The sequence below is a fragment of the Rattus rattus genome, chromosome 5 (genome assembly GCF_011064425.1).
Source record: "Rattus rattus isolate New Zealand chromosome 5, Rrattus_CSIRO_v1, whole genome shotgun sequence".
Lineage (NCBI taxonomy): Eukaryota > Metazoa > Chordata > Mammalia > Rodentia > Muridae > Rattus > Rattus rattus.
The window spans coordinates 65,964,960-65,986,192 of NC_046158.1; the positions used below are offsets into that span (position 1 = coordinate 65,964,960).

Genomic DNA, 21,233 nt, shown 5'->3' on the forward strand with positions numbered 1-21,233 from the left:
TCTTCGTGTACATGTTAGGAGCTATGCAATAATTATATTTATGCAGCTTCTGATATTTTTGTGTATGTACATATGTTGATGTGTGTGTATGCGTGCATGCGTGTGTGTATGTGTGTGTGTGTGTGTGTGTGTTTGTATATTATGTATCTGTGTGGATATGTATGTAGATAATCTGTTGAGGGGTAAATGGGTAGGTGCATGCTTTTGTGTGTATGTGCGTTGACTTATGATGATCTGAACTCCAGTCCTGATGACAAACTTTTCATTCAGTGAGCCATCTTTCCAAACCCCCATTCCTTATAAATTATAGCTACCTTTTTGCTATCTGTATAATCTTATGTCTTTCTCTTTATCCTTCCTTTTATATTCAGAGTTTCAAGTCAACAAAATACAATATCTTAGGAAAATAAGAGTGCATTTTTTTTTTTGGGATGGGGAACCCAAATACTTCTAATGGATCAGCTTCTAATAGCCTTGGTATTGATTGCTTTTAATGCTCAGCAGCCCATTGTACCTAACATAAAACCTTTAAAGGCTTTTGTTTCTAGTTGGTACAACTCTCAGTGGGCCACTTAAAAGCCAAAGTGTTTAACATTGGTTCCAGGGCTAGTTTGAAGATTATCTCATTGATTTGAAGATAATCCAAAGAGATAATTCAGATGTCCCAAATCAGGCTTTCAGAAGTTCATTTATTTCTTGAATTGTTTAAGTAGCTTAATTAACTGCTCTGTCCAGCCAGTGCCCTTTGGCTTATTGTTTCTTTGATGTGTTGGAAACTTAAGCCGCGTGAAGTTCCTTTCCTTTTTTTTGTAGGGAACAGTGAAATGCAGTGAAAAGACCCAAAGCTCTTTTGTCAACCACATTCTAGCCTGTGACCTTGGGTTTGCCCGTCCGACTCTTTAGTTTCCTTATGTAAAGTCAGACTAATAACACCTCGTGGGATAACTAGAGAGATTAAGTAGGACGACATTACCAACATCGAACTGAATTAGCAAGCACACAATAAATGGTGCTTAATAATCTATAATAAATTTTTTAATCAATTGACTGTTTAGGAGTGCATTTTCTAATATTTTTTTTATCATGGTAAGTTTTCAGTTTTTCAAAGAAGGAACTGAGGGCTTTTCCTTATTTCTGATTCTCTCCCTGCTTGTCTTTTTCATGACACTAAGGAATGCATATGCCAGGCAGGCAGGGGCTGTAACACTGAGTTCGTCTTTAGCTCCCAATCTCCATCTCTGTTAGTCAATCTGCCAAGGGGATCAAATGAAAAAAAAGGTATTCCTGGGCCAGGTGTGGTAGTGCATGCCATTAGTCTCAGCACTCAGGATACAGAGGCAGATGGATCTCTGTGAGTTCAAGGCCACCTTGGCCTACACAGTGAGTTCCACGACAGCCAAAACTACATAGAGGGACTCTCTCTCTCTCAAGAATTAAAAGAAAGAAGAATAAATTGTTATGTAGCCTTTCCAGATTGTAGGATTACTTTCAGATACTACAGAGCTCAAAGACCACACTGACTCAGGGCTAGCTTTTGTGTACTGAGTTAGCTAAGTTAACCAATAGATAACTGCTTCCTTTGAGCTCCTCTCCTGGGTGTAGGCCTTTAGTTTGAGATGCTTAGTTTTGATGGCAGGTGAATAATTCTGCTTTAGTAACTGTCTTATATGTAGTCTCTCTGTTTTCTCCAGGGACAGTGGTGACAGATCTAGGCACCGAGCTCCCCGAAATGCCCGAATGTCTGCACCGTCACTTGGACGCTTTGTCCCAAGGTAAGAACTGGGTTGTAAGTAAGCGTTGAAGGATCCTTGATGAAAGCCTAGGGTTTCATGTTTGTGTGTTTGGTTTAATTTGGCTTTACAGTGCCAGAACTGGAACCCAGAGTCTTGGCACATACTAGAGAAGCACACTGCCACTGAGCTACACCACCCTTTGGGTCATCCATGTAGAGAATTGTTTCCTAGTGAGCCTCTATATTCTGGTCCTGCCATCTAAACATTTAAGGGAAGATTATTAGCCACTGTGCATAGAGATAGAAAAGTGACACCAAGAGCATACTGTTCAAAGGAAAAGTCTGTGGCAGAGTCTCACTATGTGGTTCTAGTTGGCGTGGAACTCATTATGCAAAGCGGGCTAGTCTGGAACCCATAGATCTGCCTGCTCTGCCTGTGGTTGCTGGGATTACAGGTGTGCATCTCTCCCAACTAGCTTTACTTTAGAAGAAGGCAATAAGGAGTTGCACATTTATGAAAGGACAAATCCTGTAGATTTTATGTTAGTATATCTCTTAGGCTATATTTCGTTATAATGTATCTTTTGGGGCCCAGTCTGGCCTTGAACTTGCAATCTTCCTTTATAGATTATAGTTGTAAACCATTATGCCCAGCCTTACTTAGCCAACGATTTTGAAACTCTGTAGTAGCTCCTTTGTCGTTTGGTAATCTTTAGTTGACTTTCACATGTGATTCCTTCTTACAGGCGTTTTTTGCTGCCTGAGTACTTGCCTTATGCTGGGATTTTTCATGAGCGTGGACAGCCTGGCTTGGCTACTCATTCTTCTGTTAACAGGGTCCTGGCAGGTAAGGAAGCTGAAAAGTCTTCCTCTTTTCTCTGTATTGATATAATAGTTTCATAGCATCAGCTAAAATCTGTCAGGTGTTAGACGCAGTTTCTTACTTCCAGGCAATAATCAGTACAGCTGAGAAACTGTCTCTCTTGCCTAGTTCTACTTCCTTCAGGCCTTTTTGTAAAACAAACAAACAAAAAATGAGGGGGGGGCGTGCAAAGAAAGGAAAAAACTTCTTTCCCCCAGACAGACAGGGTTTCTTTGTATAGCACCAGCTGTCCTGGAACTCACTCTGTAGACCAGGCTAATTTTGAACTCCTTAAGATCCACCTGCCTCTGCCTCCCAAGTGCTGGGATTAAAGGCACACATACTGCCTATCTGGGAAGGAGAATTTATTATTATTATTTATTTATTTTTATACTCCAGGTTTTATTCCCCTCCCGGTCCGCCTTCCGGATTGTTCCACACCCCATCCCCCTTCCTAATCCCCTGTCTCCACCCTAAACTCCCTGGGGCCTCCAGTCTCTTGAGTGTTAGGTGCATCTTCTCTGACTGAACCCAGACCCAGCAGTCCTCTGCTGTATATGTGTTAGGGGCCTCATCTCAGTTAGTGTATGCTGCCTGGTTGGTGATCAAGTGTCTGAGAGATCTCGGGGCCCAGGTTAATTGAGACTTCTGGTCCTTGTACAGGGTTGCCCTTCTCCTCAGCTTCCTTCAGCTTTTCCCTAATTCAATCAGAGGGGTCAGCAGCTTCTGCTCATTGGTTGGATGCACATATCTGCATCTGACTCTTTCAGCTGCTTGTTGGGTCTTTTGGAGGGCAGTCATGATAGGTCCAGAAAAAATTTTTAAAACCATTTGTTTCTTAATATAGGTAACTAAATCCTGGCTGTGCCTTAATTGGGTGATAAAGGTGTCTTGTTCATGGTTCAGTTGGTGAGATACTCATGAGCTAGATCCTGTGATTTTAATTAAGAGCTTATTGCACAGCTCTCCACTCATTTGCTTCTGCCAGCCCAAGAAGATTCTAGGCACTGGAATAGTATGAGGAAGGAGGCAGCTCAGAGCTCCAAAGGGTAAAAAGAGGCTGGGCAAGCACTGTTGCAGTGGTTTACGATGAGGGACCCCTTTAGTGATCTAAGTTTTAGGGCTGGGAGGCATGATAGGACAGATTGTATGCAGCTGCTTCTGGACAGTCTCCAGAAAAGGGAACACAGCAGAGGGTCATTTTTTGTGCTGAAGATTATTTCATTATTACATGCTTTGTCCCCTTCCCATCACTTTCACCACCAACTTATATAATGTCTGAAAAGACACAAAACAAGTTTATTAGACATCTTTACAGGGTCTTTATTAGAAAATTTTAAATGGCATTGTTTTGGAAAAACAGGGTCATGTAATGATTAAAGGTAGAAAGACAGCCAGTGTGAAGATGGCACTGGGAGGCTATGAGAATGAAGCACACTGTAGCTTTGGTTCAAAGATACACTTACCCCCTGTCTGTCGTCTGTCTGTCTCTCTCTCTCCCCCCTCACCCCTTTCCTTTTTTTTTTTTTTCTTTCTTCTTCCCTTTACCTCCTGCCCTTTCCCTTCCTTTCCTTTTTAAAATGCAGCATAGTCTCACTGTGTATTCCATGCCTGGAATTTGCTATGTAGATCAGGCTGGCCTCTGACTCCCAAGTGCTGAGATCAAAGGTAGAAAGGTATGCATCTCTAGACCCATGTATTTTGTTTTGTTTTGAGACATAAAGTCTCACTATATATAATTGGCTTAGAACTTGCTGTACAGACCTGGCTTCCCTTGAACTCAAAGAAATCTGCCTGATTCTGCCTTCTGAAACTGGGAATAAAGGCCTGAGCCACTATGCCCAGCTTTGATTTAGGACATTACCATGCTGTGTGGCAGCTATCAGGCCATAGGATCTGGTCTTCCCCTTGACCTAACATAAAATCCCACAGTCCTCAGCAGTTCCTCTGGCAGACATTAGGACTTCATAGGTCCTGGCCTACTAGGTATGCTGATTATTCCAATCTCCAGACAACTAGTGGAAGATGACTCTGGCCCTGGTTGTTAAACAGTGGATTTGTGCCTGTCTGTGCATGTGGCTTGGCTGAAGGCTTGTGAAAGATAACTACTTGCTGCCAGGCAATGATACCAAAGAGTTCTCTGCCCTTCTCTTTGTTCCAGACAAGTGTCTTTAACACTCCATATGGCATATCTTGCTTTTCTGCCAGCAAAATCTCTGTTTCCTTGGTATTAAGTTGTTTGTTTTTTTTAAATAACAGCTGTATAGTCTTTTCTTTTCTCTTCTTTTTCCCTTTGCTCTAGTAATTCTGTACCTTTACCTTCCGTTCCCTCCTTTCTGACCAGTAGCCTGAACACTGCAGGCCTGTATGTCCCTACAGATGCATTCAACTGTAAGGGGGCATATTGTAACATTTTATAGGTTATGGATGGGCATGACAGCTAAAGGGAAAAAATCAAGTGATTCTAAATGTCACCAAGAGTAGAAAATCTAGACTTCTAGAACCTTATGCTTAAGTTAGCAATTATTTCTTTTTATCTTTAATACTCATTTTCTCAATATCAACATTAGCATGCCTGTTGGGACTTCCTATGAAGCTGTCATCATGCATAGATATTTGGATATCCCTCTATATTCTGTTAACAGCTATGCCATTTTTTCCTTTATCTTTCCTCTTTGAAAGTTTTGTTTCAGTCCTGCAGTAGTTCTGAGACAACTGGTATTATGTAATGTACAGTGGAGGAAACACTGGTGTCCCTGGGCATGCCTCAGCTGTGGTCTCAGCTAGAGAGGATAGGAGCCAGGGACTGAGCCCAGGTAATGGACTGCAAGACTTCCCTCCCAACCATTTCCTAGTTTGCTGCCCCACAATTATTGACATAGAATTCCTATTCCAAGACCGTAATGTAGAAGTCAGAAAGGGCTCCTGGGAAGCTTTCACTAACCTTCAGGGTTTTTGGTTTTTTTTTTAAATTTTTTTTTTTTTTTTTTTTTTTTTTTTGTTATTGTTTTAAATGCTCCTAGGTGTGACCAAAGCTTTATATCTGAGTGGTACTTGCTGAGGGAAATCTTACTATAATAGTAGCTTTCTCTCTGAGCCTTCTTGTTCTTTTGAATATAGATGTTTTGCTTTTTATTAAATTTGCTTGTGATCATGTAATTGAGGTGCTATAGTAATGACTTTCAGAGTGCAAGAGAAATTGGTCTTTTAACAGTAACCATTCTTAATTTTCCTGGAAAGGCACTTTTCTCTTACATGATTGGAATAAGGTTGAGATGGTCCTACAACAGTTACACTTGGCAAATACTTGTCCTGCTGTTGTTATAGTCCAGTCAGTGTCCTGGGCCAGTCTCAAATAAAACAGACAGAATCCCTGCACTCCTGTGTCTTGGAGTCTTGGTGGTAAATCATATCTTAACACTTAGTTCTGCATTCCAAACATAAGTAGAAGCTCTTAATGGTGAGTGGTCTTTACAAAAGGGGTAGAATGGAAATTGGCAGTTACACAGGGACAAAGCAAGCACACGTCTGCAGTTTTAAGAGTTGTGACCAGCATTGTGGTAGCAAATGAGTCTCCAGTGGGCTCTCAGCAAAGCTATTCTAAAACATCCATAAAAGTAGATTTGTGGAAAATTAAAATCCTTTAAAATCTGCTCTCTTCCACCAGAGACCAGAAGTGATCATAGACAAACTAAGCCCTTGTACCCAAGTTCCAGTGGTTTGTTAATCTTCATCTCTTCTCTCTATTTTTTTGTTTTATTTTGTGTCTTCTCCACAATTTTGTAGGTCTCTACTAGTCTCCACATACCTATCAACCCTGGTTAGCACAAATAAAGGAATATATATATATATATATATATATATATATATATATATATACACACACACACACACACATACACACTTAAATGCTCTGGCATCTCTTAACGAGTATATGGGGAGGGGCATGTAGCAGTCTAGAAAGCTTCCCTTGGCTTGTTGACATTTTAGCAGAGACTGAAGTGAAGCTGAGCACTGCCTTGGGATGAGGTGTGGTCCTTGGTACTTTTCCATACACCGTTTCTGTAAATGGTCCTTCTACCCTGTGAAGTGGTGTTGGAATTAGTCTTTCTACCCAGCAGAGAAGTCAAGAAATTTGCCCATCATAGTACTATGAGAAGCAGATTTGGGAGACCAAAGCTGGTCTACCTAACTCTCTTCTGTCTTCTGAGCCATTTTACTTGAGTTCAACAATCTCTCAAAGGTTCTTAAGGTTATAATAGTTTTTGACATGTTTGAAGCCTCAGAGAAGTGAAATGAGAAGTTCTGGCACAGGATAGCTTCCTTTTAATTACTTGTAAAGAATAAAAATCTTCTGAAGACAGGGCCTGAGTAATGTAGGGTATGTTATCTGCCCTGCATAATCCTCTTGACTTTCATCCTAATGAGCATCTGTTCCTGGCAGATGTGAGCCTGATGTACTTAATTCACTATTTTGATTAAAATCAATGGGAAGTGTCAGGTTTTTCTTGTTGTTATCCACAGGTCATTAGAATCTAGTCAAATGTCCTAGATTAGAGATGGCTTGTGCCTAGTTATCTTTGTTTCTCCCTTGATACTTTAGCCCAGTGGTTCTCAACCTGTAGGTTGTACCCTTTGGGAATGTGTGTGATCTACTCTTTTACTAAGGTCATTGGAAAATACAGATACTTACATTCTGATTCATAACATTAGCAAAATTACAGTTGTAAAGTAGCAATGAAATAATTTTACAGGTTGAGTTCACCACAATAGGAGGAGCTATATTAAAGGGTAATACATTAGGAAGATTGAAGACCACTGCTTTAGTTGATTAGGGATGCATTGTTCATTTTCCATATATATATAACTGTCTCCATTTTCTTTTTCCTTTTTTAAAAAAAATCTCTAATTTTGATGTGGCTTAAGAACATACTCAATGATTTTAGATATTTAAAAATTTTCTAACTTGTCTTTTGGCTTAGCATATGAGTTAACACAGCAAATGTGTGCTTGATCAAAATGTGTATTCTGTGTATGTAAGATGAAGTTGTGTAGATGTTTGGTTAATAGTGTTAATGTATTGTGTATCCTTGTTGGTTTTATGTCTTGTTCTATCCATTGTCAAAATGATATTGAAACAAACTATTGTTGCTGAATTGTGTATTTCTTCCTTTGGTGTTGTTACTTTATTAGTGTTTTTGATATTGCCATTAAGATATCTCTATCTTTGATTTTTTTTTTAAATTTTTTTTCCATCTTTATTAAATTGGGTATTTCTTATTTACATTTCAAATGTTATTCCCTTTCCCAGTTTCTAGGCCAACATCCCCCTAACCCCTCCCCCTCCCCTCTATCTTTGATTTTTAACTTAGTTGCTTTTATGTTTGTTTGTTTGGCATAGTTAAACTGTGTAGCTCGAGGTGGCCTGGAACTCACTCTCTAACCCAGGTTAGCCTCAAACCCACAGTGAGTCTCCCATGTATAAGCCACTATGAGTGGCTTTTATTTAGATTTCTCTTTAACCAAAAGAAGGCATATGGTTGTGTCTTAGTTTTCTAAAATATATTATTTGTGTATATGTACATGATATGTAAATGTGTGGACATGCACATGTCATGGCATTGTCTAGTGCTCTCTCTGAGAGAACAGCTTTAGGATTTGGTTCTTTCCTTCCACCTAAAGTCTAGGGATCAAACTAGGAATGTCAAGCCCAGTGAGCACTTTCACTTGCTGAGCTTCTCACTGGCCTACATCTTTCTACTTGAGTTAGATGGTCCTGTCTTTAGATTATTTAATTAATTTGCATTTAAAGTTATTATTGTGAATTTTTGTCCATCGTTTCTGTGTTTGTTTTCTGTATCTTTAGTGTGCTTTTTTTGGTTTGACTTCTCCTACTATGACTTTGTATTATTACATGATACCATTTACCATGCCATTTTAATGCCTTTACTGATTTTCAAAGAATATTTTATTAGAATTTTCTTGATATTTATATAGACTTGATTCTGGTAAGCTAGGTAAACGTTGTTCTCCATAGCTCTGTTGTTCCCCTTCTCTCTGTTGTGCTATCCTTGGCATGTATGTTAAATCTAGGAATATTACACACACAACTTAATTGCTTTATGTGATTCTATGTTCCAAGCATCCTTCCATTTGTTGACTAGGGTAAGATGGGCTGGAGAGATGACTCAGTGGTTAAGAACATGTACTATTTTTGCAGAGAACCTGAGTTCAACTCCCACCACCCACATCAGGCAGCTTACAACTGCTTGTAACTCCAGCATCCAAGGGATGTCCCTAACTTCAGGTACATGCACATACACAGATGTATATGTAAAATAAATAGTAATAAAATATCTTCAAAACTTTGCTTTTCCTTATTAACTTTTTTTCTAGTCTTCTTCCAAACACTATTTCTCATTTGATTATTTTTGTTCATTGAGGCAGGGTCTCACTGTGGAGCCCAGCCTTATGCTTGCAATCCTAGCTCAGCTTGCCCAAGTGCTGTAATTGTTGATACTGTATTACTAGCACTGGCATTCTTCCTACTTTCTATAAAACACCAGTGCTCTTTCTTATATGTCTTCCACTTGTCTGTTACATTAGGGAGTTCCTATCAGGGTCTTTCTACCTAGTTCCACTGACATCAGTGAACATCTGGGGCTTTCTGGTTTTTAGGAATTACTTTAATTTGACAACCTAATAGCAACAGCATTGTCTGGTACAACAAATTGCTTTATCATGCATTGTGTACCAGCTCTGCACTTGAATTACTGATTTTGGGAAAGATGAGTAATAATAGACACAGATGGGCTATCTTGGTATTTAGTACAAATAGAAACAAATACTGATTTTACATTCTTTCTCTCTCTGCTCTGTAGACCTCTGGGACACTGTAGCCAGGCAAGTAAAGTGAGTAACACATTTCAACTCAACATCAATTAAGAGGTTGTTTATAACCCCAGATAAATGGACAATTAGTGGTGGTGGTACTAACTAGTGCTGCTTTAATAATTAACCCAATTACCTTTCCTTCTGCTTCAGTGATGAAAGTGAGGGTGATAAAGGGCTGACTTGGTTTCCTGGGATATAGTAAATGTTCCACTCCCTGAGAACACAGGCCAGCTGCTGGTCAGCTGCAGATAGAGCTTTTTGCTTATTTGGTATGCACAGCCATTGGCACAATTATACACTCTTTTATCACAGCCCTTCACCCTAGACTCTTCTTAGAGTACCAGTGAGAGCTGTGCTTATTGAGAACCTGCCTTTGATTGTTTATGCTGTATCCCTGCACTCATTCAGGCCTTTCTAGGGGGAAAAAATGGGCTTGGCAATAAACTTCACTGTCCCTTTAATATTTGAGACTTGTTTTATTTTTGAGTTGTTATCTTCCCCTTTACCCCTGAGTCCTTTTTGTACTGTCATTTTGAAATACACAGCACTTTATAAATGCTTATTGCCTAGTTGTTTCCAAGGCACATTGGGTATTATAGGAGAATTAAATGCCCTCAGGGAGCTTACAGTCTAGCCAGGAAGTGACCTGATTTTATGTGTGTGTGTGTGTGTGTGTGTGTGTGTGTGTGTGTGTGTGTGTTGAGGGGTTGAGTTTAGGGATGGGTGAGGGGGTTGTTTTTCCCTTGTTGCTATTATTGTTTGTTTGCTTGGGGACCTGCAACTAATAAATGAATGATTCCCCTAGAATTTTCATTGTTAATCCAGATAGGTTAGCTCAGTTACAGCCCCAAGCTGGACTTGTATGGGTGCTGTATGACTCTTAGTATAATTTGAAAAAGCATAGATTGTGTCCCCATTAATTGAGTGTGGCCTCAGAAGGGCAGCTGCCATTTGCAGGGTAAGTCTGTTGACAAGCAGGCTTTGGAACCAGACTGTTTATTATGAAATATTCATTGTGTTCCTTCTAACAGTTTAATCTCTGATAATTTGTTTAACTTTGGGGCACAGGTTTTTCATCTGAATAATGTACCTAAGAATAGAGCTTAGTATATAGGGTTAAGGGCTAAATGAATTAGCAAGTGGAGCGCTGAAATTCTGAAATGCTCAAAAATCCAATTTATTGAGTATCAATAAAGTATAGGACGAAAGTTTCACACAATATCACATTGTTTCATGTATAAAATTACTTAAAATATTGTATGAATTACATTTAGACTGTGTGTACATTGAAATAGAAGTTTTAAATTTCACTTGGGTACCAATAATCCATAAACCAGAGGGAAAACTCTAAAATTCAAAATACTTGTAGGTCTAGAATTTTAAATAGAGTGTAATAAATTCATATATGTCAAGCACTGGGAATAAGACTGTGACACACTGTGTGAGGGTTTTTGTTGTGGTTTGGTTGTTGTTTGTTTGTTTGTCTAGTCAGTTGGTTGTAGTTTTTTGAGACAGGTCTTGCTTTATGGCCCATGGTAGCCTGGAGCTCACAATGTAGCTCAGTCTGGCCTCAAACTCACCGAGTCCTCCTCTTTTCTTCCTCCAGAGTTTTGGGATTACAGGTGCAATCCACTGTGCCTGGTCTACAGTACAATTTTCATTATAAAATTTGACCCAAGTATAAATTAGTCTCCTCATTCAGACTGTTTTGCTCTCACTGAATTTTTTTTTAATAAATGTTGGGGGAAGGGTCATACAGGAATAATATTCAGGCTGCCCTTAAACCCACTATGTAGCATAGGATTACCTTGAATTTATTATCATCTTGCCTCAACCCCCTTGCGTACTGGGATTACAGTCATTTGTTTGCACCCAGCTCTCTCAAAGCTTCTGCATTCCTCAACTTTGTTACTCTTCTTAGGTCCCCTCCTTTGCATGGTTGGAGAGTTATAAAAACTCTATAGAGTTCAGACTGTAGGATACCACTGTGGGTAAATGGAGAACTTGATAGTTCAGTTCCACTGTTGTCTGTGGCTATGTTACCCTAGGGAGAAAGAGTGAAGAAGTCCCAACATATGCACTTAAAAAAAAATACTTTTCTGAGCTAATGAAGTGTGTACAGCAGTCTAATTATTTGCTGCTATGTAACCAGGACAACAGAGAATCCAGTTAGGATCAACATTACCTAGGAACTTACAGCAAATACAGATTCCTGGAATGTACCCCAGAAACATTGAGCCATCTACTCTGATTTTAGGGTTCAGGAATTTGTGTTTCAAAATGTCTTCCTGGTACAGTTTAAAATTTGAGAACCACTGTATAGAGTAACTCATTAAGTCAGGGGCTCAGGCAAAGGCAAAAAGGGTACACATGCTAGAAACTCAAGAAGCATTTGTGCCGGTGAGTTCCTGATGTGTAACTCATGGCATAGAGTGATTAGGAATGAGGGAAAGTGAATTAGCTCATAATCACTTGCTAGACACTAAGCTGGTAGGTACATCAGCCATTTGACTGTAAGCATTAAAGTTTTTGTTGTTAGATAGTTCAGGGTTAGAGTATGTGACAGTACCTATGTGAGCAAGGCACTGTGTCATCTACACATACAGTCTACTGTCATAAATAGCTACGAGGAAAGTGGGTAGTATGCTAAATGCTAAGGTAGCAGCAGAAACAAGCTGCAAGCTCAGAGATCCTTAAGGCTTTTCCACAGTAGAAAACACTAGCTCATGTAGCTGTAATGCTGAAACAAGTCCCTGTTAAGTGTGTAGCATTTCATTCCCAGGAGAAATTGACCTTATTCCCACCCTGTGGTAGTTTGAATGAGTAATGTCCCTTACAGGGTTTGAACAGTACTTGGTCTCCAGCTGGAGGTACTGTTTTGGGGAGGTATTGGAGGCATGGTCTTGCTGGAAGAAATATGCCCCCTCCAGTTGTCTCTGCTTTGCTTCCTGTCCCAGACACCATGCCTGCTGCTTGTTGCCATGTCTTTTCACACCACTCTGCATTCTCCCTTTGACACCATAAACACTTTTTCTGTAAGTTGCTTCTGATCTTTTTTTTTTTTTTTTTTTTTTTTGGTTCTTTTTTTGGAGTTGGGCACCGAACCCAGGGCCTTGCGCTTCCTAGGCAAGCGCTCTACCACTGAGCTAAATCCCCAACCCGCTTCTGATCATTTTAACCATTTGCTTTTGATGTTTTTACCAATGGTCAGCAACGATCTTTCTAACAACTTTTGGTCTTCTTCCTACTTGTCCTATTTGTTCCTTTAAAAAACATCTGCATTGAGATCCCACTATTGACTTGTATTTTAAGTTGTCATCTTCTAGGACTTCTATAGATCTAATATAATCTAAAGATTTAAGATCCATGGTTGTCTTCTGTGCTGGCTCGTTTTGTGTCTGTCAAAAGCTAGAGTCATTTGGGAAGTGGGAGCCTCAGCTGAGAACATACCCCTTCCAGGTTGGCACATGGGCATTCTTGCAGGACGTTTTCTAATAGTGATTGCTGTGGGAGGAACCAGCTCTTTGTGGCTGGTGGCAGCCCTGGCCTGATGGTCTTGGGTGCTATAAGAAAGCATCTAAGTAGGCCATGGTAAGCAAGTCAGTAAGAAGGGTTACTTCCTCATCTCTGATTAGTTCCTGCCTCCATGCCTCACTTCCTTTGGTGATGCGGAAGTGTAAACAGAATAAACCCTTTCCACCCTGAGTTGCTTATGGTCTGGTGTTTATCCCAGCAATAGAAATCCTAAGACCTGTACTTCTTAGAATTACTGTTCATTTTGATTGTGCTTACTGAGGATATCTTATATCCTGAAATGGTGTACTCTAATTCCTAGAGTTCTTTACTTCTCTGTTTATGATATGGTATGCATGTTTGCATCTCCTAAAAAAATAATCCAGTTGTCTACAAATTTGCTCAGAGGATACAAGGAGAGTAATAGCCAAGCATGAGGTCAAAGCCTTTATTTCTAATGGAGGCAGGTGTAGTATTCATTTCTTTCTTTCTTTCTTTCTTTCTTTCTTTCTTTCTTTCTTTCTTTCTTTTTTTTCTCTTTTCTTTTTCTTTTTTTTCGGAGCTGGGGACCGAACCCAGGGCCTTGTGTTTGCTAGGCAAGCGCTCTACCACTGAGCTAAATCCCCAACTCCACCTTTTTTTTTTTTTTTTTTTTCCCTAAGCTTTAAACTTTCTTTGGGAGCAGAAATCCATTCTAAACTCAGGAAAGGCTTAAAACAGCCCTCTTTGCTGTTTTATTTTTCCATTAGTTTTTTTTTGAAAGATTTAGTTACTTATATTTATTTATTTACTTATTTATGTGAGTGCACTGGCTCTGTCTTCAGACACACCAGAAGAAGGCATCACATCCCATTACAGATGGTTGTGAGCCACCATGTGGTTGCTGGGAATTGAACTCAGGACCTCTGAAAAGAGCAGTCAATGCTCTTAACCGCTGAGCCATCTCTCCAGCCCCTCCATCAGTTTTTACTTGATAAATATACATGCTGGAAGGTACACTCCATATAGACTCTCCACCATGTCTTCTAAAAATGATCGGTGGTGGTGGTGGTGTATGTAATGGGGGGGGGGGTGGTACATGTGCCACAGCACACCTATAGGAGTTAGAGAACAGCCTTGTAGAATTGGTTCTCTTCTTCTGCCTTTTGGTTCTGGGATCAAACTCATGCCATCTGTCTTGAATATCAAGTACCTTTATCTGCTGAACATCTCACTAGCCCCTTACCACATTTTAAAACCTCAGGCTTAAGTTGTTTTTCCTTTTCATGTTCCCCAGAAGCCTTATTTTACTCCAAGCTGGCTGGAAATGCCATGGAAGCTGACAGACAGTAAAGACCCCTCACTCTCTATACAATAGTAAAGATGATCTGTGGGTGTTAATCTCCTTTAAGACTTGCTGATCTGGGGTTGGGGATTTAGCTCAGTGGTAGAGTGCTTGCCTAGCAAACGCAAGGCCCTGGGTTCGGTCCCCAGCTCCGAAAAAAAAAAAAAAAGAAAAAAAAAAAAAAAAAAAAAGACTTGCTGATCCACAAGGTCAGGTCTTCCCTGGGTTCCTGTGACCTCAGCTGGAATAGCCAGCGTGGATATTTTGGTAAAGGTCTTAATGTGGAGAGAGATACCTGTAGGTGACTGACTAATGACTGTTTTGGATATTGGGGATGTTTCTTTTGGTTTTCTATTTCACTTCAGTGCAGGCTTGTTAAATCCTATAACCACATCCTCCATTCTATAAAAACACTTTCCTTTTTAAAAGTGGCATTTTGTTTGGGCCAGGCAATGGTGGCCCACACATTTAATCCCAGCACTCAGGAGGCAGAAACAGGTGTATCTCTATGGGTTTGAGGCCCAGTGTGGTCAACAGAGCGAGCTCTAGGACAGCAAGGACTCTACAGAAACCCTGTCTCAAAAAACCAAAAGAAAAAAATAGTATTAAGAATAATTATATTAAGGATTCTTTGAGAATTTCATACATGTATGTAATATTTTTTGTTTGGTATTTTTTATTTTTATATAATGTATTTTGATCTTATCTACCCTCTTTACTTCTTCCACTTCCCTCCTTTACACTGACCTGTCTCCCTCCTGACATCCTGTCCTCTTATCATCATCTTATCATCATCATCGTCGTCGTCGTCATTGTCGTCATCCTGCTGATTCCAGTTATTGCACACCGTCTGGTCAAGGTTGTGGAGCTATCCACTGGGGCGTGGGAGGACCTACCATGGCCATATTCCCAAAGAAGAGTCAGTGACTTTTCTTTCCTTGGCTAGGGTAGGACCTTAAGAGCTCCTGCTTTATCCATGCTGGAATCTTTATGGGCTTGATCTTGTCTAGGCATCCACAGCCACTGAGAGCCATGTCATGTCTAGAAGGCAGTCTTTCACAGCTCTCTTCATCATCCTCTAGCTCTTATTACATTTTTTTTTGGCTGCAATTTATTTATTTTTCTTTGACAATAAAGTGTTTTTTATTGGTTATTTTATTTATTTACATTTCAAATGTTATCCCCCTTCCTGATTTCCCCTTCATAACACCCCCATCCCATTCCCCTTCCCCCACCCTATCATTCCCCTACACTGGTACATTGAGCCTTCACGGGACTAAGGGCCTCTCCTCCTATTGATGCCAGACAATGCCATCCTCTACGTGGGTCCTTCCATGTGTACTCTTGGGATGTTGGTTTAGTCCCTAGGAGCTCTGGGGTGTCTGGTTGGTTGATATTGTTGTTCTTCTTATGGAGTTGCAAACCCCTTGAGCACCTTCAGTCCTTTCTCTAACTCCTGCATTGGGGTCCCTATGCTCAGTCCAATAGTTTGCTGTGAGCATCCCTGTCTTTATTGGTCAGGCTCTGGAAAAAGCCTCAAGGGGACAGCTATATCAGGCTCCTGTCTGCAAGCACTTCTTGGCATCTGTGATAGTGACTGGGTTTGGTGGCTGCATATGGGATGGATCCCTAGGTGGGGCAGTCTCTGGATGGCCTTTCCTTCAGTCTCTGTTCCACTCTTTGTTCCTGCATTTCCTTTAGATAGGAGCAATTCTGGGTTTGAGATTAGTGGGTGGCCCCTCTTACATTCTTTTTACCTACTCTTCCATAATATTTCCTGAGCTTAGGGTGGGAGAAGTTGATATGGATGACCCATCTGTAGGTGGGCCCTCACTGTCACTGATTCTCAGCACTTTGACCAGTTAGGACTCTGGACACTAACTACCCATGAGGGCAGTGACTTGTCTGACCATGGTTGAGAACAGCACCAGTCTATAGTTATAACATATGTTTAGTAGGTAGGTTGACAACATGACCATTTACTGAAACAATACCAATATGCCTGCACCCCAATAGTTTCTTTTTAAGGGTGGTGAAGTAGCTCCCCATTTTATCATGAATCTTGCCCACTTCAGCTATATACCATGTCTTGAGCTATGGGACTGAATTTAGACCCACCTGGAAACAAACTCATTTTACTTTTATGGCTCAGGGCTGTTACAAGAGATCTCCCCCACCTGCTCTCCTGCCCTCCCACCTAGAAAAAAAAAAATCCCAAATAGAGGATTTAACTAGTTAGGGCTACAGAGGAACAGAAAGAAAGCTAGGCAATAGTTAGAAAATTAAAATGTCCAGTTAGAAGAGGGTTACACAGTAGGCCTATGAGAAAAATATGATTTATTTTTCATAGACAAAAATGTCTAGAAAGGTGAACTGTCTTTGCTATCTGCCATAATCATGTATTGCAAATGGTTGCTTTTTATACTATTTGCTGACTTCTTCACAACAAGATTTTACAACACTGCATTAGTAATTTCTCTTGAACTAATGACATGGGAAAAATGGGAACATGCATAGTCACTCCTGCTTATTAGAGTGATGGCTCACTCTGGCTGAGTCTGGCAGTTTTCTAGTAACATTAAAATTCTCCAAAACCTTGCCCATGATGACAAACTTACAGGGATTGTGAAAATAGGAATTTTAGTGACTCAGACGTAGATTTGGCCATGAACTAGTATTAAATCATATTTCCAAATTTGTTGGCTTTGTTATTTCCTTTGTTTGTTTAAAACAGGCTTTCTTATAACCCAGACTGCCCTCAAACTCCTGACCTTCCTGCCTGTTTTCCCAAGTGTCGGGAGTGTAAGTGTATGCTAACACATCAATCTTCAAATATGCTTTTTAAACAAACAGGAGTTGAGGATTTGGCCCAATTGGTAGAATGCTTGGCTAATTATGCATAAAGTCCTGGTTTTGATCCCTAGCACCACACAAACTTGGGCATGGTGACATACACTGGTAATTCCAGGACTCGGGTGGTAGAGGCAGGAGGACCAGAAATTCAAGATCACCATCAGGATACATAACTGCGTTTGAGACTGGTCTGGGTTACATTAGATCCTGTTTCGGACAAATATATACATCATAAGAGCATTTACTCCGTTAAATACTGTTTTGAGTATTCCTGAGCATACTAATATTTACATTTCTATGATGTACCATTGTTACTTGATGTTTTTTATAGAGGAAACTGCGGAGAAACAGAGATAATTGAAACAGCTAGAATTGGAACCCAAGCTCAGATTGACACTTTTCAAACATAATTGTACTGATGTATGAGTGATTTTTCTCATGGAGAGGAAACACACTGAAATACACACTCAGGCTTTAAGAAAACAAAAATAATTTGCTGGACTCACAGGAGAGGGTTACAGATTCTTACATTCTTGTAGCTAGCTACAGATTGTTCTTGTAGCTCCTTTCCCTTGGAAAGAAGGCCTGTATGAACATTACATTCCCAAACAATGAATCCTGAAGAGGTAATTACACTGTTGCCATCCCAATGGGAAGAAGGCTGGGGCGGTGATTACATTCCAAAACAAAGCTATTCGGGTATAATTGCACTGTGCTGCTCTTATCAGTCTGGAGAAAGCAGGCCTCTGGTCTCCATCCTCATTTGTTTTTGAGATGGAATCTGAATAGCATTCAATTAATAGTCAAGACCCAGGCACAGGGAAGTCAGCCAAAAAAGCCAAGAGGACATTAGTTTGCTATTGGTGTTTTCCTGCCGCTGAAGTTTTCCATACCTAAGTATCAGCAAATTTAAAAGAATGCCTGCTTAAAAACATGTATGTGTTTGACTAATAAAAGGACAGAGACTCTGTTTCCATCATACCTCACTGGTCATGGTGAACAGGGGAGAGATGCTGGGAATGTTTCATCTCACATCAGCTTTTGCTATCAGTAGATGCTTCTTCCCTTTAGTCTTTTAAAAGATGTACTTCTAAAAGAAGTGTATGTGTGCTTTGCCTGTGTGCTTGTATGTATGTATGTATGTATGTATGTATGTATGTATGTATGTATGTATATATGTATGCATGCATGCCATGTATGTGCATTGCCTATGGAGGTCAGGAGAAAGCATCAGAACCCCTGGAACTGGAGCTACAGGTGGGTATAAATCACAATGTGGGTGCTAGGACCCAAGCCCGAGTCTTCTGTAAAGCCACAAGTACTTTTAACCACTGAATGTTCTCTCCAGCCCTGCTTTTAATCTTGTTATTAAGACTTCTGGCATGTATATTTTTTCATCAATATGGTTTCTAGTTGTAGAACAAAAGCCCTTCTCTGGATCTGTTGAGATAATAAGCCAAATTAATTTTACTTTCGAACTAGAGTAAATAGTACAACCAATTTGTTTTGTTTCATGAACTAGAGAACAGAAGATTGAGGGACCTCATAATCATGTTTGTTAAACTAGGAGGAGAATAGGATAAGATGTGTGTTATTGGCTTGAGGATTGGACATTCACAGTAGTTTGGCCTTGACTCATTCGTTACTCATTGCCCTGTACACCTCTGTGTGAGGAAATCCTTTTGATGTCTAGATAGTCTTAGATGTAGACTAAAAACCTGCCAAACAGTACGTATCCCAGTCCCCGATGGACATATGCACGCTGTGCTTGTGGCAGGAAGGACTTTGCAGACATGGTGAAGTAGTTATAGGGTGTTTTCAGGGAGTGTTAAAGGTCTTACGTTGAGGAGTGTACTAGCTATTTTGTCTTGAGGCTCTGACAGATCACCCTACAAAAACAGTTTAAGGATTTATTTTGGCTCACAGTTTGAGGTAACCTATCATGGTCTATAGAATTATGGTGGTGGGAACCTGAGGCATTTGGTCACATTGTATCCACAGCAAGGAACCAGAGGCACCAAATGCTGCTTCTCAGTTACTTTCTTCCTGTTAAGCAAGTCCAGAACCCAAGCTCATTAAAGTGTGCTGCCCACACTTTAGGGTGAGTCTTCCCACCTTTGTTAGCCTGCTCTAAAAAAATTCCCGGAAGGCCTGCCCAGAGGTTTGTTTCCATAGTGATTCTAAACCCTGTCCAGTGGGCAGTAAAAATCAACTATCACAGAGGGGCTGCCCTGGATTATCTGAGTAGTCTCATTGCTATTATGTAAAGTATTAAAAAAGTAGAATACAGAATGGTTAGTCAAAGTACTATAGCTTTCAGCTATACAGTAATGAAGATAGGAGTGGTCTCTGCTAGAAATTAGAAACCTCATCTTTCACATCTGTAAGGACAAAATTCTTCCCTGACATCTAGAAAGACAGACCTGCCAACTCCTTGGAACCCTCATTGAACTTTGCACCTTCAGAAAGATAATACATTTGTGTTGTTTAAACCAGTAAGTTCACGGTATTTGTTACGGCAACCATAGAAAACTGACATAGAGTGGAGTTGGCTTCATACATGTATCTGGGATTTAGCAGGAGGGTTGGCCTTTTTTGTTCATCAGTAAATTAGCCTCTCTACTGTTCCTTCCCAGGGTCTCGTGATTCTAAATATAGGCAAGATAGGTCAGGCCTCAAGATATAATGAGCCTCTCCTTTTGTCTGTGTTATATTGAGCTTTTCTATGTTTTGTTTTGTTAAGACAGGATCTTAGCATAGCCCTAGCCATCCTGGTACTCACTAGGTAGCCTAGTATCCTAGTGTTGAGCTTGTGAAAATCCTGTTGCCTCAACATCCCATGTGCTGGAATTAAGAGCTAATGGGAGACACATGCCCATACACCTAGTTCCCTGTGTTCCAAGTGTATTGGGAGGAGACTGAAAGACTTGTTGAAGGGTTGTTGTAATCTTCTACCCCAAGTAGGTTTGAGGATGCTAAAGAACATGGTAGTTCATGATGAGTAATTGCTTTTGTAAGTTTCCTTATACATACTAAGGGAGAGCTCTGCATATGAAGGGATATAAATGTGTAGATTTGAAACATGCATGAAAGATCTTTTTCACATCACTTTTATATCGTTATTCAGAGAAAATTGAATTTAGAAGTAACATCCCAATAAAAAGGTAGCTCTGGTTTTCTAGACATAGCATTTCAGAGAAACTACCTTTTTATTCCCCTGGGTGTTTGCTAGGATATAGCCCTGCACTTCTGTGTGCTGGAAGGTAAAAAGATGTGCAAAAGAGCTCTGTGGGTGGTTGGGCCCCCTTGGGGCCACATGTATTTCTGTGTAGGAGGAAGACTGACAGAATTAACTGGGAGCACTTACTAAATTGTCTGTAAGTGAACCTGTATTCATGGTCTCATTTATAACCCACAGCTCTTTAACAGAAGCAAATTAGAAGAAAAGTTCCTGGAAACTATGGCAAGGAACCCTTGTGGATCCAGTTGCTGCAGCTGGTGATGATTTCCTTTTGGAGGAGGGCTTTTCTCAGATTGGGTCACAGTGTTTTCAGGCTGGGTTAAACTCATACTCCTGCTGCCCCAGCCTCTGAAGTGCTGGGATTATAAGTGTGTGCCAGCACTCCTAGTTTACATGCTACCTTTTTTTATCAGTGGTTGGAGAAGCTAGAACTCAGGTCTTCCCTTATGTAGGACTTAATAGTCTACTTTCCTTTCTTGATAGTGGTGGTTAAAAGCTACTTTATGGCTCCAAAGTTCAATATGTGGTTTGGGCTTCTAATTACATAGAGACAAATCAGTGCTCAACAAGGCTTTTTTTTTTGGAACTTCCTTGGTATTTGTGTAGAGCCATTTCTTTGGCTGATAGGAGACATCCATTGCTCTTGGTAAGCCCTGCATTTGCAGCCACACTCTAAATAGCATATTGTTGTACCAGTTTTAAGCTGGCTTTGACCAGAGCTTTGTAATGAAGCTCTGTGGAACACTACATGGGCTAGTATGGTTGATAAACATTTCTTTGCCTTGTCTCAAAGCTTAGCCAAGACTCATGTTAT

The 21,233-nt window shown here is 40.2% G+C and overlaps 1 protein-coding gene across 8 annotated transcripts in view; it reads left to right on the forward strand.

Moving 5' to 3' along the window:
• The window catches only part of Ambra1 (autophagy and beclin 1 regulator 1), a 188,797-nt gene that overhangs the window by 90,967 nt on the left and 76,597 nt on the right, over positions 1-21,233 (forward strand). For all 8 annotated transcript variants that reach the window (XM_032903707.1, XM_032903706.1, XM_032903710.1 and 5 more), the window contains 2 exons: positions 1,692-1,772; positions 2,479-2,579. In XM_032903707.1, the coding sequence (XP_032759598.1) occupies positions 1,692-1,772; positions 2,479-2,579 (182 nt within the window). The remainder of the gene's footprint in view (positions 1-1,691; positions 1,773-2,478; positions 2,580-21,233) is intronic.